Source organism: Cricetulus griseus, chromosome 4, assembly GCF_003668045.3.
Source record: "Cricetulus griseus strain 17A/GY chromosome 4, alternate assembly CriGri-PICRH-1.0, whole genome shotgun sequence".
Taxonomy (NCBI): Eukaryota; Metazoa; Chordata; class Mammalia; order Rodentia; family Cricetidae; genus Cricetulus; species Cricetulus griseus.
Genome location: NC_048597.1, coordinates 76602431 through 76616828, shown reverse-complemented (window position 1 = coordinate 76616828; position 14398 = coordinate 76602431). Strand labels below are relative to the sequence as shown.

The following is a 14398-nucleotide window of genomic DNA, read 5'->3' as shown; positions in this document are numbered from 1 at the left end:
GATCATATTTAGGGGGTGCCAAGAAGCTGGCCACACTTGGTCACGCCCCCCGTGGTAGGTGATTTAAGTTTTTTTTTTTAAGAATTTCACTTTTATATATATATATATATTTTAAAAAGGACAAAAAGAAAGAGGAAAGAGAGAAGAAAGGGATAAAAGGAAGAGAAGACTCAAAACAAGAAAGATAATGGAAAAAATTCCCCTCCCCCACCCCCACCCGTAAGACACAGTTTTCCGAAGTCCCATGTGTGCATGTGTGTGCATGTGTGTGCATGTGTGTGCATTTGCATGGGTGTGCATGCGTGTGTATATGTGTGTGTTTGTGCATGTGTGCATGTGTGTACATGCATGTGTGTGTGTGTGTGTGTGAGTGTGTGTGTGTGTGTGTCTGTGTGTGTCTGTGTGTGTCTGTGTGTGTGTGTCTTGCTTGCTTGCACCAGGCAGCAGGCACAGTACAGTTTACATGAAAGTTAGTATATCTACTGTCATGGCCACCTGTGGCCTCCTCAAGCTGTCCCTGCAGGCCAGGCGCTGAGCCCAGCAGCCCCTTGTTGTGCACTTATGTTGGGTTTAGTGTTGAGTCTCAGACAGGGATAGCTGCTGCCGATGGTCTATCCTTTTTGGTCCACTGAGCATCACGAGTTTCGGAGAGGACAGGGCCAGGTTGCCTTGGGCCCTGCCGAGGGATGGAGGGAGATTCAGGACTTGTGCTGGGCAGACACGCCCTTCCAGTAGTCTAGGATGTCATGCAGGTCCTCATCTTTGGCAAACTGGACCTTCTTGCGCAGGGCGTGGCCAGCCGCCATGAACTCCGCGTCATCCTTGTGCCTCCGACGGCTCAGTCTGAGGCGCTCCCAGATGCTCGGGGACGCCCTGCAGGTGTACTCGGGGCTAGAGGAATAGCTCAGATTGTGGTACTGCGGGGACAGCTGCGAGTAGACGAGGTCTCGGGGTCGTGGCCGGGTCAGAGGCTCCAGGATGGATGCCTTGCGGCCACCCAGCCCCTCATGAGTGGGTGGAGGTGGTGGTGGAGCAGGTGGCTCAGCAGGGTGGGAGCCGGGGTACGAGTGCCGATGCTCGCCGTACTGGCGACCCTTGTCGGCCTCGGCCCGCAACACAGTGGCCGCGGGTGTCACAGTGAGGATGGTCTCGGGCACAGGTGAGCTTTTTTCAATGTACTTGGTCTCAGTGGCTGGGGCCTTATGTGTGCCGGTGGCCTCAGCCCGGAAGGTGCGAGGGCTACGTGCAGAACCGCTGGATGAAGTGCTGGCCCTGGGAGGCCCGGGCGCGGCCTCCACACTGTGGTGCCGCTGCAGGCCACCATGGCCAAAGGCATCTTTGTATACAGGGGACAGGAAGCTGTGCTTGCTAGCCAGAGGCTCGGACAGCAATACCAGCTGCGGCTCAGCCGCAGCCACGGCCCCCGATTTGGCTCCCTGGAAGGAGGTGGACTCAGACTTGAGTGCGTCGATGCAGTTGTTAATGATCTGGTTGACCCTGTCCACCTCCTTGGCAATAGTGGAGATCTCGGCTACCGAGCCCTGGTTTTCTGGGCCGCCAGGTCGGCTCAGCTCACAGCTTCTGCGTTCTGGAGGCTCCCCTGTGCGCACTTCAATGTAGTTCCCCTTGGTGGCTTTGGGGGTCTCACTACTCTCCACCAGCTTATACTGCTCCACATCACTGGTGGTGGCTGGCAGGTAGGGTATTCGAGTCACAGCCTCGGGGCCCAGCAGCGGGCCCTGGGTCAACGGGGCTAGCCCAGGTGCCTCAATCTCAGGCCCATACTTAAGCTCGATAATGGTTTTTTTCAAGCTGCCAGCTGCCGCTGCCACCGCCTTCTTATGTTTCTCCTCCTGTCGCCTCCGCTTGCGCAGGCAGTAGTAAACGGCGCCCAGAACGAGCACCATGCCGAAGAGGCAGCCTAGGATGGTCATGATGTAGTGAGTGGCTGTGGAGGGGCTGGGCACTGGGCCAGGTGGGCTGGGTGGCTTGGGAAGGCAGATGGTAAGGCAGGTGTGGTTATGATGGGTGCCAGAGCTGGTGGAGACCACGCAGTATGTGTAGTTGGTAAGGGTGTAGAGATTGGTGAGGCGGATTTCCTCCTGGGGCTGGGTCAGCTTGGACACGGTGAAGGATTTGCTGTTGTTGTACTGCTCCAGTGTGTACATGCGGTTAAATGGGCTTGGCAGCTGCACCATGATGGTGGCCGAGTTTTGGGTCAGCTGCTTGACTTTCATGGAGGGACGAGCCTCTGTCTGAGTGGCCAGAGTAGTCAGGACCACCAGCGGCGTGGTGCCATCACCAGAGAAGCACTCATCATCGGGACAGGGCACATCGCTGGGTTCTGGTGGAGGTGACGGTGGCGAATGCCCTGGCTGTGATCTGCCTGGCACTGGGCGAGGTGGGCCAAGCACCTCAGCCGTGTAGGAGTCCTCAGTACACACAGACTGCAGTTTGCTGAGGATGCTACGTTGGTGGCCATGGCGGCCCTGGCCCAGCAGGAAGTAGCCAGCATAGACAGGAGGTGACTCACACTGTACCCGGTCATGGGTCTGTGTGGCATTGGTGAAGGCGGCCAGCCAGCGCAGGAAGCCCAGCAGCTCACAGGAGCAGTAGAAAGGGTTGCTGTAAATTTCACACACCGAGAGCTTGGCCAGGCCTGCAAAAGTGCCGCTGCCTAGCTGCTGGATACGGTTCATGGAGAGGTCTATGTTGATGATGTTGGGACACTCCCAGAAGGCGCTGGCCATCACCACCTCAATAAGGTTGGCTTGCAGGTACAGGTACTCCAGCTTGCTCAGGCCTCTCAGCATACCCTCTGTAAGGTTGCGCAGCCGATTGTAACCCAGCTGCAGCACCTGGAGGTTAAATTGGCCAGAGAAGGCCCCATCCTCGATATAGCCTATCTCATTCTTGGTGAGGTTGAGGTATGTGAGGTTCCCAAAGCGGCTCAGGGAGGCATACTGCACACTGCGGATGCGGTTCTCGTTAAGCCGCAGGTCCACGATGGTGTTGTTGATCTGTTGGGGGATGGCCTCATAGGGCGGCTGGTTCTGGCTGCAGATGGCCAGCCACACAAAGCCCTTGTCACCCTCGATCAGCCAGCAGTCACCTTGGGCCAGCCCACCTGCGTGCAGTAATGTGGCGGCTGCCACAAGCACCCATGGTGCACCCCACCTGTGCCCAGCCATCTCAGGACACTGCCTCTGGGGACAGGGTGGAGGGCTGGGCAGTGCCCCCCACCAGGGGATTTAGGGGTGGGATGGGTCACTGCCTGCACTGTCGGAGATGTCCTGTCCCAAGCTGCATGGCGCAAATGCTGGGAGGGAGAGTGGCTCCCTCAGTGCCCACCACCCCAAGTCGTCCTCCCCGATCCTGAGGTGGCCACGGCCTGCTTTCCCATGGGCCTGTGTGTCCTGGTGGCTTCTCCTGGCTCCTCTGCCTGAAGTACTCTCTGCTGCAAGACAAGAGAAAAGAGAGTAAGTCACAGAAAAAGCTAATGTCCAAGGTCACTGGGTGACTGTCTTAGGATTCAGCCAAGCCACTCACCCGTGTCTTCTGTAAAATAGAAACCCTGATACTTGTCCTAGATCATGGGGCTTGTCTGAGAGAGTCTGGGATCACTAAAGCAAACGTGCAAGGTGGGCATGATGTTCCCTGGGTGACCAGCTCACAGGTATTATGATGGATAATACAGTTCACTGAGCATAGCCTCGGATCCACAAGGTACAATCCTAGAGAAGGGACTCAGAGTTCATCAGGCAATGAGCGGTAAGGCTGGGTAAGGGTGGAACATCCATCTCATTGACTTATTGGTACTATGCCTGTTATCTGGAGTGTTTGGATGTCACTTCTCCCCAGAAGGGCTAGCCATAGCACCTTCAGAACCGCCTGCAGGGGGTGCTGAACACCCAGCCAATGTCCTCAGCCCAAAGTCCATCAGTTCTTCTTCTGCCCTCAAGGAGGCAGGCAGGGGAAGTAGCCCAGCACACCCAGGGCTCATAACTAGTAGAGTGCAGGGAGAAATCTCCTACCATACCATCCAGCAAACCACCCATCTCTGGGCCTCAATTGCTCCAAATGAATCGTCTAGCTGATCTCTAGCTCCAAATGATCGTATAGCACCCAAGACTCGAGGCTGGCCCCCAAATGGCAATAGAGGAGGGACAGCCCACTTTACCAAGAAGTCCTCCTGGGATTGAGGGAGACTGAGATGGCTCAGCAAATCAATGTGCTTGCTGCCAAGCCTGATGACCTAAGTTCAATCCCAGGACCACATGGTGAAAGGAGAGAATCAACTCCTGTAAGTTGTCCTCTGATCGCTACTCCCCAATACACTCAATTAATAAATAAATGTAAAACAATTTCTTTAATAAAAAAAGCCCTCTCCAGGCTTAACAATGACATCCCCAACTTCCCAGGGCCAGGTCCACTTCCCTCCATCCCCAAAGCATACAAGCAGCCTCCTCTACCCATGACCCCCCAGCTATGCACACTCCCAGGGCAAGGACTGTGCCTCCCCCCAATTCCCAGAGCCCAGAGTGCATGAGAATAGGACTGTGGGGTGATGGGAAGATACCTCATAGGAGAACTGGGGTCTTTTATACTCTGGTCACCTTCTGCCTACCTGCAGGATGGAGAAATGGGTATTTGCTTGTTAATACAGGGATTTACAGCAGCCTTTGTCACCGCTCAATGGCCTGGCCAGCAGCCAGCTGAGTGTATTTCACCAATATTGACAGCCACAACTTCACTGAGGCGACTAAAATTAGGAGAAATATATATATATATATATATATATATATATATATATATATTCTTCTCCTCTTTGCAAACATCATAAATGGGACCTGGCTCCCAAGGGAATCCTTGTTTTGTTTTGTTTTTTGAGACAGGGTGGCTCTGTGTAACAGCTCTGGCTGTCCTGGAACTCTCTTTGTAGACCAGACTGGCCTTGAACCCACAAAGATCCACCTGCCTCTGCCTCTCAAGTGCTGGGATTAAAGGTGTGCACCACCACCAGGATCCATTTCTAACAGGGAAAGATGAACAGAACAGATTAGTGGCCCAGCAGAACCCAGGCACTGCCTCAGGGTTCAGCAGCCTGGGGTCTGCTTGGACTTTGTGCCCTGGAGTTGGACATCGGGGTGGCATGATCCTTAGCCAGGAGGACCTGAGAATTCATTTGGGCTCCTCATCCTGGATTTTGACACCAATGTCAAGTGCACAGTGTTGGCACAATTAATTCATGATGCCTTGAAGCCTGTACTGACAACTACAGGAGAGCTGAAGCCAGAGAAAGGCCAATAGGGTTGGTCTTGAAGACATTGGCCCCGGTGGGCAGAGCCTTTCTGTCCCAGCCTCCAGGAGGGGTGTCGTCTGGCAAGAGATCTTAATCAGCTGTAATCTCTTGCTCAAAATAACTGAAAGTCGAGTTAAGCAGGATTACAGGGCCCAAAGAGGCGCCTTGGTGTCTGCTACAGTGTGCCAGCCGCCTACGCACACAGTTGCAGGTGTACATTCGGGCATTTACATCCCTGTGTCCTCCTAGGCATGGGCCTGCATGTACATGCTCACCTAGATGCATGGGACAGGCTATATGCGACCCCAAGGTCCTCTTTTGTTCCCTCTTACCTCTTTCATACTCCTTTGCCACCATGTCACCCCCATGCCTCGTCATTGGTGCTATGACTCAGTGTGGATAACAGCCCTTCTTCTCCATCACCCTGGTTGGACTGAGCCTTCCAGTATGACATCAGGCATGCTGAATACAAGGGCCCTTGATTCCAGCCATAGTCTAGTCCTCTGTATCTCCCCCACCCAGAGCCTTCTGCCACCCCACACTTAGGCTTGTCAACAGTGCAGGAATCTTCAGTACAGGTCAGGGTAGGAACCCATGGTTGTTCTCTCTACCGTAGCCAGCAACTCCTCAAGCACAGAAAGACAGACCCACCTCTCATGTAGCCTCTGCCTCACAGGGAACTTCACAACCTCAGGCTTGTGGGCCCCCAAATTCTCCTTCCACACTTAGCTTTACAGATTAGGGAAACCGAAATCCAAAAAGAAAGGCCCATCCTGGGCCACACAGTGAATTGGCCCATGCCTCTTCCTGTCGAGGTCAAGAACAGGTTGAGAGGGCTGTCGCAATGACACCCAGAGCCACAGGCACAGAATTAGGTAGAAGCCATGGCACATACCATGGGTCTTGGCCCAGAATACTAAGGCTATGGAGCCACTATGGGGAGTAGTTATCAAGGGAACAGGCCAAATTGCCTCATGGGTATTGATGGCCCAGGATGGTGTCCCACCTCCAACTGGAGCTCTCCTGCCAAGCTCCTCCATTCATCCATTCACTCATTCCATAGTTCATTCATTCTCCCAGTCCTCACCTTACCCTGCAACCCCTTCGATGCCCTTGTTTCTCCTTTCACTTTGTGCTTAGTAATTTACTCATCAGTCCACAGACCCCAGGGTGGAAGGCAATGCATAGAGCCTGCATGAGGGAGCTGCACTCCAGTCCCAGGCCCAGTCCCCCCCCCCCCATCTGGAGCAGATGTCCTTAAGTCCTGGGCCATGGGCCACATTCCTCTACCCACATATGGATACCTGAAGTGCCACCAATGACTATTGGACAAATCCTTCTAGAATTTTCCACTGAAATAAGCAACACACTCAATCTGTGTGCCCCCTTTGATATTCACTTCTTCCCGCCCTTCTAAGCAAACTTTCTCAAAAGGGTGACCCATGTTTCCATCTGTCTCTTGACCTTATCTTTTCCCGGCTATTTCCACCCTGGATCTAAGAGAGTGATGCCTCCTGTCACTGTCACAGGTGACCTCTGAGCCACCAACTCCTGACTTTTGTCTTGTTAACACCATGGCAGCCTTTGGCACAGGTGTCCCCATCCTGTCCCTGAAGCTGAGTTCTCAAGTGGGCCTGTGGCTGTCCCTCAGCTGTACTGTCCAAAGCTATTGTCTCACGCCTTCCACTTGGCTGAACCCCAATCAGTCTCCACAGTCCTAACATTTCCTAGCTTGTAGATGAGGTGTGCAGATATGGGGGCCAACCAGGAACTTCAAGACCTAGTCTGGAGGATAGACTCCACTTACAGAGTTCAGAGGCCAAACCCGGATACAGGCTCAGCTCACTGGCACTTGTGAATAGCTCTGACCACTGAGCTATCAGGTAGGAAGCCTTGCATCACAGGGAGTTATTGAAGCCAATGCTGGGAACTGAGGGCCAGGCCACCGGCCTGGATGGAGATGGCAGAGGTCCCTAAGGGAGTCAATTAGCCATTTAAAGAAATGTCATGGGGGAGATGGCTCAGTTGGTAAAACTCACCATGTGAGCATGAGGATCTGAATTTGGATCCCCTTAACCCATGTAAAAAGCTAAGTGTTGTAGCCACAGTGCTGGGGAGGCAGCAACAGGAGGATCCCTGGGGCTCAGGGGCCAGACAGCCTAGCTGAATCAGTGAGCTCCAGGCCAATGAGACCCTGTCTCAAAAAGAAAGGAAGAAAGGAAGAAAGAGTGAATGGTACCTGAGGTTGATCTCTGACCTCCTTGTGTAAGTACACATGCATGTGCACGCATGCACACATACACATCTGTATTCACATGAATACACAGAGAAGGGAGGGACAGAGGGAGGGAGGGAAGAAAGGAGGGGAAAGGGGAAGGAGGGAGGAAAGACCTATCACAGGCCAAATAAGCATCCAAAGATACCCTAGGGATGAACAATGTGGCTTTCATTAGACAACTGACTTGCAGATTGACAGGCCTGGGCAGCAAGACAACCTCCGGCCCTGCTCTATGCAAAGCTCTCCCCACAGCAGGAGAATGCTAGGTGTGACATAAAAGAACAGCAAAGGACCCTCAAAGGGCGGTGAACAGAAGGACACAGTCTGGCAGGTGAGAAGAGAGCTGGGGAGACGCAGCTGGGCCACGGGCTGGTGGGCATTACACGGAAGGTCTTAGAGGCTGAGTAGGAGTCCGTCAAGCAGAAAGTAGGGTGAGCACAGCAGACAGGGGAGGTGAGTGCATGGTTGGGTGATCAGAGCCATCACTCTCCAGGGGTTGTGGGGTGTTTGGGGGCAGAGAGGAGTAGGCAGTGCCAGGCAGTACACCTGGCTATAGTGAGAGGTTGTTGGGGCAAGGTCAGGAAAGGGCCATGGTGACAAGGGAGGGAGGGGATGGACTGAGTTTCCATTCTCTTCTTTCCTTCCTGCTTCTCAACACTTCTCTCCTCCTAGAACAGATATATAGACAGGGGCCAGAGAAACCGAGGCCGAAGAATCAAGACCAGGGTGCCCAAGCCTTCCATTTCCAACCTCAGGCCTCAGTTTCCCCACCTGAGTTTCCTTGGATATCTGCAGAGATTCTTCCTATAAGGAGAGGGCCAGGGCCTCATGTCTGGGGATGACACACACAACCCCTGTGGGTGCTCATAGAGAACCTCTGTAGCCCAGGGCACCATGGGGGCAATGCATAGTGCTGCATTTGTCTTGCCATCCCAACCCCGCAGCCCTTCACCGATGATGAAGTAGAGTGTGGTGTTCCCAGCTTTTAAACTTCTTATGGTCAGATTTGCATAATCATGGCAGAAGAGTGGGACTGATCACATGTGTCTAAAAATATGGCTCTGTCCTCGATCATAGAGCTGGAAGAGTGGCCGGGGCAGAGTTGGAGCTGAGCCAAGGCTTCTGCTGATGGAGTGGACTTCTCTTCCCATCCTGCACCCCCAGGGCCAGCGTAGGCTGAGGGCCAGGACGGGATGCAAAGAGATAGGTGGAAAGCTATCGATTGATAACTTTTCACTGTCCCAATGTTTTGCCAATAGATCATGTTTACTGCTAATGCCCGCCTGTCCGCCACTGCCGCAGGGCTCCAGCCAGAACTGTCCAGCACTCTGCGGCAGAGCTCTTGGGGGCTATGATGGGCAGGTCCAGGAGGCTGAGGCTGCATGGACCCAGCCTGGCCAAGACCAGACGGGGGCCAGCCTGTTACCTTGCTGCTCAGCTCAGGTTTGGGATGCTAAGGTTGGTTTGGCCAAGCTCTGGCTGGGTGACCTTGGGAAAGTTACTGACCCTCTCTGAGCATCATTCGGCTTCCTAATCGGTCAAGTAGAGATGAGCTTGGCACTGCCTCCTAGGATGATGGTAAGGAAGCCTAGTTATTTAAGGCTTCTAGAACTTTGTACAGGGTTGTTCTCTCTGTTCTTCATGGGTAGTTTTCTAGACCCTCCTTGATCTCAGGAGACAGAGAGAGGCCTTGTAAAACAGCCTGGGTAGACAGAGCACGTGTGTAGCCCTGGCTTTACACAAGAAAGGCCCCAGGGACCCCCTCCAGCTCTCAGGGTTTCCTCATCTCCAACTAAGGCTGCCTGGATCCTACCTGCACTCCCAGCACCACCACCATCCGCTCCCGTCCAAGCTCAGCATGGTCTGGAGTGCAGAATGGCTGAATCAGCGGCCTGGCTCCTTGGGGATTGGCCACAGGGTCAGGCCTGGCATGCCCTGGACCTTGTCTGGCCCTGACTTTGTCCTCCAACTATCCAGAGAAATAGAGGCTAGAGAATACCCTTGTCCACACCATGCCCCTCCCTGTGAGAGCTCAGAGATCATCAAAGAGGGTTAAAGTGGCAGGGAGACTGTTCAATGCCACATGACCTTGTAGGAGAACCCTGGGGTCTCGACCCATCCACTCTGAGAAGTACTCTGCAGGCAGGCAGCCCCCACCCACATGCAAAATCTACATTTATTGAGCATCTACTGGATACCAAAGCCATCAGTGAAGACCTCAGCAAGGAAAGAGAAAGTGGGTAGGGAGGGGAAGAGAGAGGAAGTGGAGGGAGACTCAGAGAGAGAAAGCCAGCCAGGAAGCAGAGACTAGCAGGAGAATTCAGCAGGCAGTTTGAAGGTGAACAGTCTCCTGATTCACTCCAAAGTTCCAGAGGGAACCAAGGAGATGGAGCCAGATGCACAAGGCAGGCACCCCACCCCACCCCCCCACCCCCGGCCACCCCCCTGAGGCTCTGGCCCAGAGATGCAGGGAGGCGGGGGAGGGGGGAAGTCTGGTCTGCAGTTTCCTTCCCAACCAGCACTGGGGCCCCCAGATCACTCCCTGTGGCCCTCCCTTCCTCCCTTGCTGCTCCAGGCTGCTCTGAAGTTAATTAGGGACCCAAACACTTAATGGTCTCTTAAGCTTCCACCGGGCATCTTTTTAAATTAAAAAAGATGATGTATTGCACCATTGGAGGGAGAAATCAGTCCGCAAAGGCTCCCTGCTCAGGCGCTGGCAGGCATCTTTGGAGGAGGATGCCAGGCTGGTCCCTGAAGATGACAGACAATGTGTGACCCTCTCCAGGAACTCTGCCACGCTCCCCATTATCAGACAGAGGGCCTTGTTTAAAGGCAAGCATGGGCCTGGGTGTCCCATCACACCCCATAACTCTGGTAGCTAGGAGGTTCTATCTTTAGTCTGACCTGAATCTTTCCAGTTGTTCTGAGGTCTGCTGTTCTCATCCTTATCGCTATGCTGACCTCCAAGAGCCCCTGAGCTCTAGAAAGCCCCTGTTTGATCTTCCTGACCTCAAGGACTCTGACCCTATTTAGGGGTTTGATATTGGCCTGGTGGGAAGGCAAGGAGTTACTGTAGAAGGCTGCGTGGTACCCGGGGAACGACTTGGGTCAGATCTCACTGTTTGTACTCCGCCAGCCAGTCCTAGACACAGTGACCATCCCTAAGCTACTCACCGGGTCAGGCTGACCCTCATGCCACCAGCACTTTGGTTGTTGGATCTGCGTTCATTTTTCATTGTGCTATAAATTTCAGAGGGAGGCACTATTTTTGAGCTGAGGTGGTAAATGAGCCACTACCCCTCAGATTTTACAACTATCTGGGAACTAGAAAACTACATAAAGGGTGCTGGGGAAATGGATCAGTGGGCAAGGTGTTTCTGTGTAAACTTGAGAACCTGAGTTCAATCCTTGGTCCCACATTAAAGCCAGACCTCATGGCACATGCTTGTAATCCCAGTGCTGGAGAGGTGGAAACAGAGGATCCATGGGTGTCGCTGGCCACATAGTCTAGTTGAATCAGACAGCTCCAGGTTCATTGAGACACCCTGTCTCAAAAATAATATGGAATGACTAAAGAAGCCCCCAGATGTTGGCCTCTGCATACAGTCAGGACCACACACACACATAAATAATTAACGAGCAATTAGTCCTCCAGCATTAAATTAACTAGGGAAATTAAGAAAAATAGAAAATCTATCCTGAGGGTATTGGCGTTGAGACATGTGTGGCTGGGACCAGTGTGTATCTGGGCCCCCAGCTGTCCCTCCGTGGGGCACACCTCCACCAGATATGGGTCTGTGACCTCTTGACAGAGTTCACAGCCCTGACAAGAGTGAGTGGGAAGGGAAAGGGCCCACACCACTCCCCTCATACCCATAGCTGTACACATCACGTTTGATCTGAGAGCCATCACCACGCTGCGAGTTCTAAGGCTTTCCTCCTACCTGAAGCTCAGCCTGTTTCTAGACCATGGAATGGAGTCTGCTACTGCCATCACCAGGATGCCCTGTCCCCTAGGAAGCTCTCATAGTCACCAATCGCCTCTTAGAGGCCACATGTCCACCCTGGCAGGCACCAGGGGATGATGGTCAGCCACCAAGGGGGCCCTTCCGAGCCAGGTGTGGTGGTTCACAACTGTCATCCCAGCTCCTGGGAGACTGAAGCAGGAGACTATGAGTTCATTGTCACCAGATCCTTGGGGCTGAGACTCCAGCCCTGGCTCCCACAGCTCTACAGAGTGAGGACAGTGGCTTGCCCCCAGAGAGTACACTGCCTTACACTTGTATGACTTGGAGTCTCATATTTAATGTTCACTGCACATGGGATGTTTTCCTCTGCATGGAGAAAGGATCGGAATTGACTCCACACCCCTCCTAAGTAGCAACAAATGCTCTTGACAACATGTATTGATTAATCTATTTCTTCTGGTTGATTTCTGATTCTCCAGTCTCACCCACTCTTCCTCCCTCCACAGCCTTGCACAGCTCCCGAGTGCCCTCCAGGACCTCTCCAAGCCATCATAGATAATCCCACCAGGACTGGGAGAGGGCTCAGTCAGTAAAGTGCTTACTGTGCAAACAAGAGGCCTGAGTTCTATCCCCAGAACCCATGTAAAATGCCAGGCCTGGTAGCACTTGCTTGTGATCCCCAAGCTGGGGAGGCAAAGCCAAGGGGATCTCTGGGGCTTGCTGGCCAGTCAGCCTTACCTAATTGGTGAGCTCCAGGCTAGGGAGAGATCCTGTCTCAAAAAATATATATAAAATACAAAAAACAAAAACAAAAAACAAGGTGGACACTACCTGAGGTTGGCCCCAGGCCTATACACTTGCCTACACACACACACACACACACACACACTACATAAACAAGTGATAAGAAATGCACAAACAGCTATAACAGAAGGCACTTCATGGGACAATCTCCCAGGACATTCCCTGCCTCTCTTCTTTCACCAAACAGTGCATTTTCTGTCACTGGTCACCATTGTCCTTCATATATTTAGCTCCATATCTGTTAGGAAGACAAACATTATAACTAAATTGTTTATATATCCTGATTTCTTAATTCTGCAATTGGGGGGGGCAGGATCTCATGTTGCCCAGGTTGGCCTCAAGCTCACTGTGTAGCCAAGGATAACCTTCAAATTCTGATCCTCCTGCCTTCATCCCAAATGCTGGGATTGCCGGCATGCACCGCATACCCCATTTGTATGGTACTGAGGGTGGAATCCAGGGCTTCATGCATGCCAGGCAAGCCTTCCCCTAACTGAGCCATATCCTTACCCCCAGTTCTTTATCTTATTTTTTTGAATATTCATTTCTTGGGAGGGAATAGTTGTTTTGAAACAATGTCTGCTGGTGTAGCCAGGCTGGCCCGAAACTCTCAGTCTTCCTGACTCTGCCTCCTGGGTACCAGGAGTCCACCACACCTGGCTCTGATTATTCTTCTGGATGAACCTTGAGGACAACTCTGCTGCTTTCCAAAACCAGCCACCTAGTGCCGAGGGACTGTGTTGAAACTGTAAATTAATTCTGGAGTAACGCCCAGGGAATGTTCCAGCAAGCCTCCTTCCATTGTTATTTTTTCTTCCTGTCCCTCAGGAGGATATTATCGAGCTCTTTATAATGATCCTAAATTTTTCTTGTCAAATTTTCTAGAAATTCCTTGGGGCTTCTGTGCTGTTGTTTTATTGTACCCATCTCAAGCGGGGGCCAATTATTTCATTACTTGTTCATACCACTTGTTCTTGAGCGCAAATGAAAGTTATTGATCTGTGTTACGTGTTTTCTCCCTGGCTCTGTACCTCATATTAAATTCGTATATTAAGTTATTTTTTCAGTTGCTTCTCTTGGGTCTCAAATCACATGGGCGGCAAATAATTACAACTTTCCCTAGAAATGGCTGTTCATTTCACTTTCCTGTCTTATTGCTATGTCTACTGTCACAGTGCAAAGAGAAAGGTGCTGTCTTTTTTTTTTTTCTAATAAAAGTTTTTGAACAGGAATGATTTTTTTTTTAACGCCATCATTTAGAACAGTCTTGGCTGAGGCAGATCCTGTACTCTGATAGCAAATCACCTCCCCAGATCTATTTTTAGCTGTTCCTTTCAAACCAGAAGTTGGCACCAGGTCTTGGTCAAATGCCCTTTGTCATTTATTAACACAGTATGCTGGCTGACTGGTTGGTATTATATATTTTATTAATAGATTTCTCTAGCTGGAGGCCATCTCCAAATTCTTTGTATGAATCCTATATAATCAGGGTGGATATCTCTCTAATATTCTTCAAACTCATGACTGCATCTGCTCTTGTCTTCTCAAGGAAATTTTGATGGTATTCACCGGCAAGGATGGTGTGAGGGTCCATTTCTGGGGTGTCTTTGCCACTTTGGGAGCATGTGGCCTTTTCTACACTCTGCTCTAGGTGCTTGTCATAGGCTCGGCGGGGATATTCTTGGAGGGGAACCCCTGCTCTTGGGGTTTGGGTTCTTTCTGTGGAGCTGTGTGTATGAATGTCTCTAACCTAGACCATCACCATTTAGGGACAGCCTACAGTAGGGCAGGAGACAGAGTGATCTCCGAGAACACATTCGGAACTTGGAAGGAATCTTTCTTGGCAGATGCGAGAACAGTTAGGGGGTTGTGGGGACCTTTGGACCCCCAACTAGTGAGGTCTCATTTGGGAACCACTCCCCATGTCCCTCTCCAGGGCCCACAAGGCTAGGCTCAAGGACATCTGTGTATGGACATGTGGATACTGCAACACACCACAAAGGCTGAAGATACACAACAAAAAATAGAAGACCCGACTCAGTGTGG

At 52.0% G+C, this 14398-nt stretch overlaps 1 protein-coding gene across 1 annotated transcript in view; it reads right to left on the bottom strand.

Moving 5' to 3' along the window:
• Window positions 1–391: 391 nt before the first annotated feature.
• Elfn1 (extracellular leucine rich repeat and fibronectin type III domain containing 1) overlaps window positions 392–14398 on the bottom strand; it is a 48964-nt gene continuing 34957 nt past the window's right edge. The window contains exon 2 of the mRNA XM_027413502.2: window positions 392–3457. Within this exon, the coding sequence (XP_027269303.1) occupies window positions 699–3191 (2493 nt within the window). The 5' untranslated portion in view covers window positions 3192–3457 and the 3' untranslated portion in view covers window positions 392–698. The remainder of the gene's footprint in view (window positions 3458–14398) is intronic.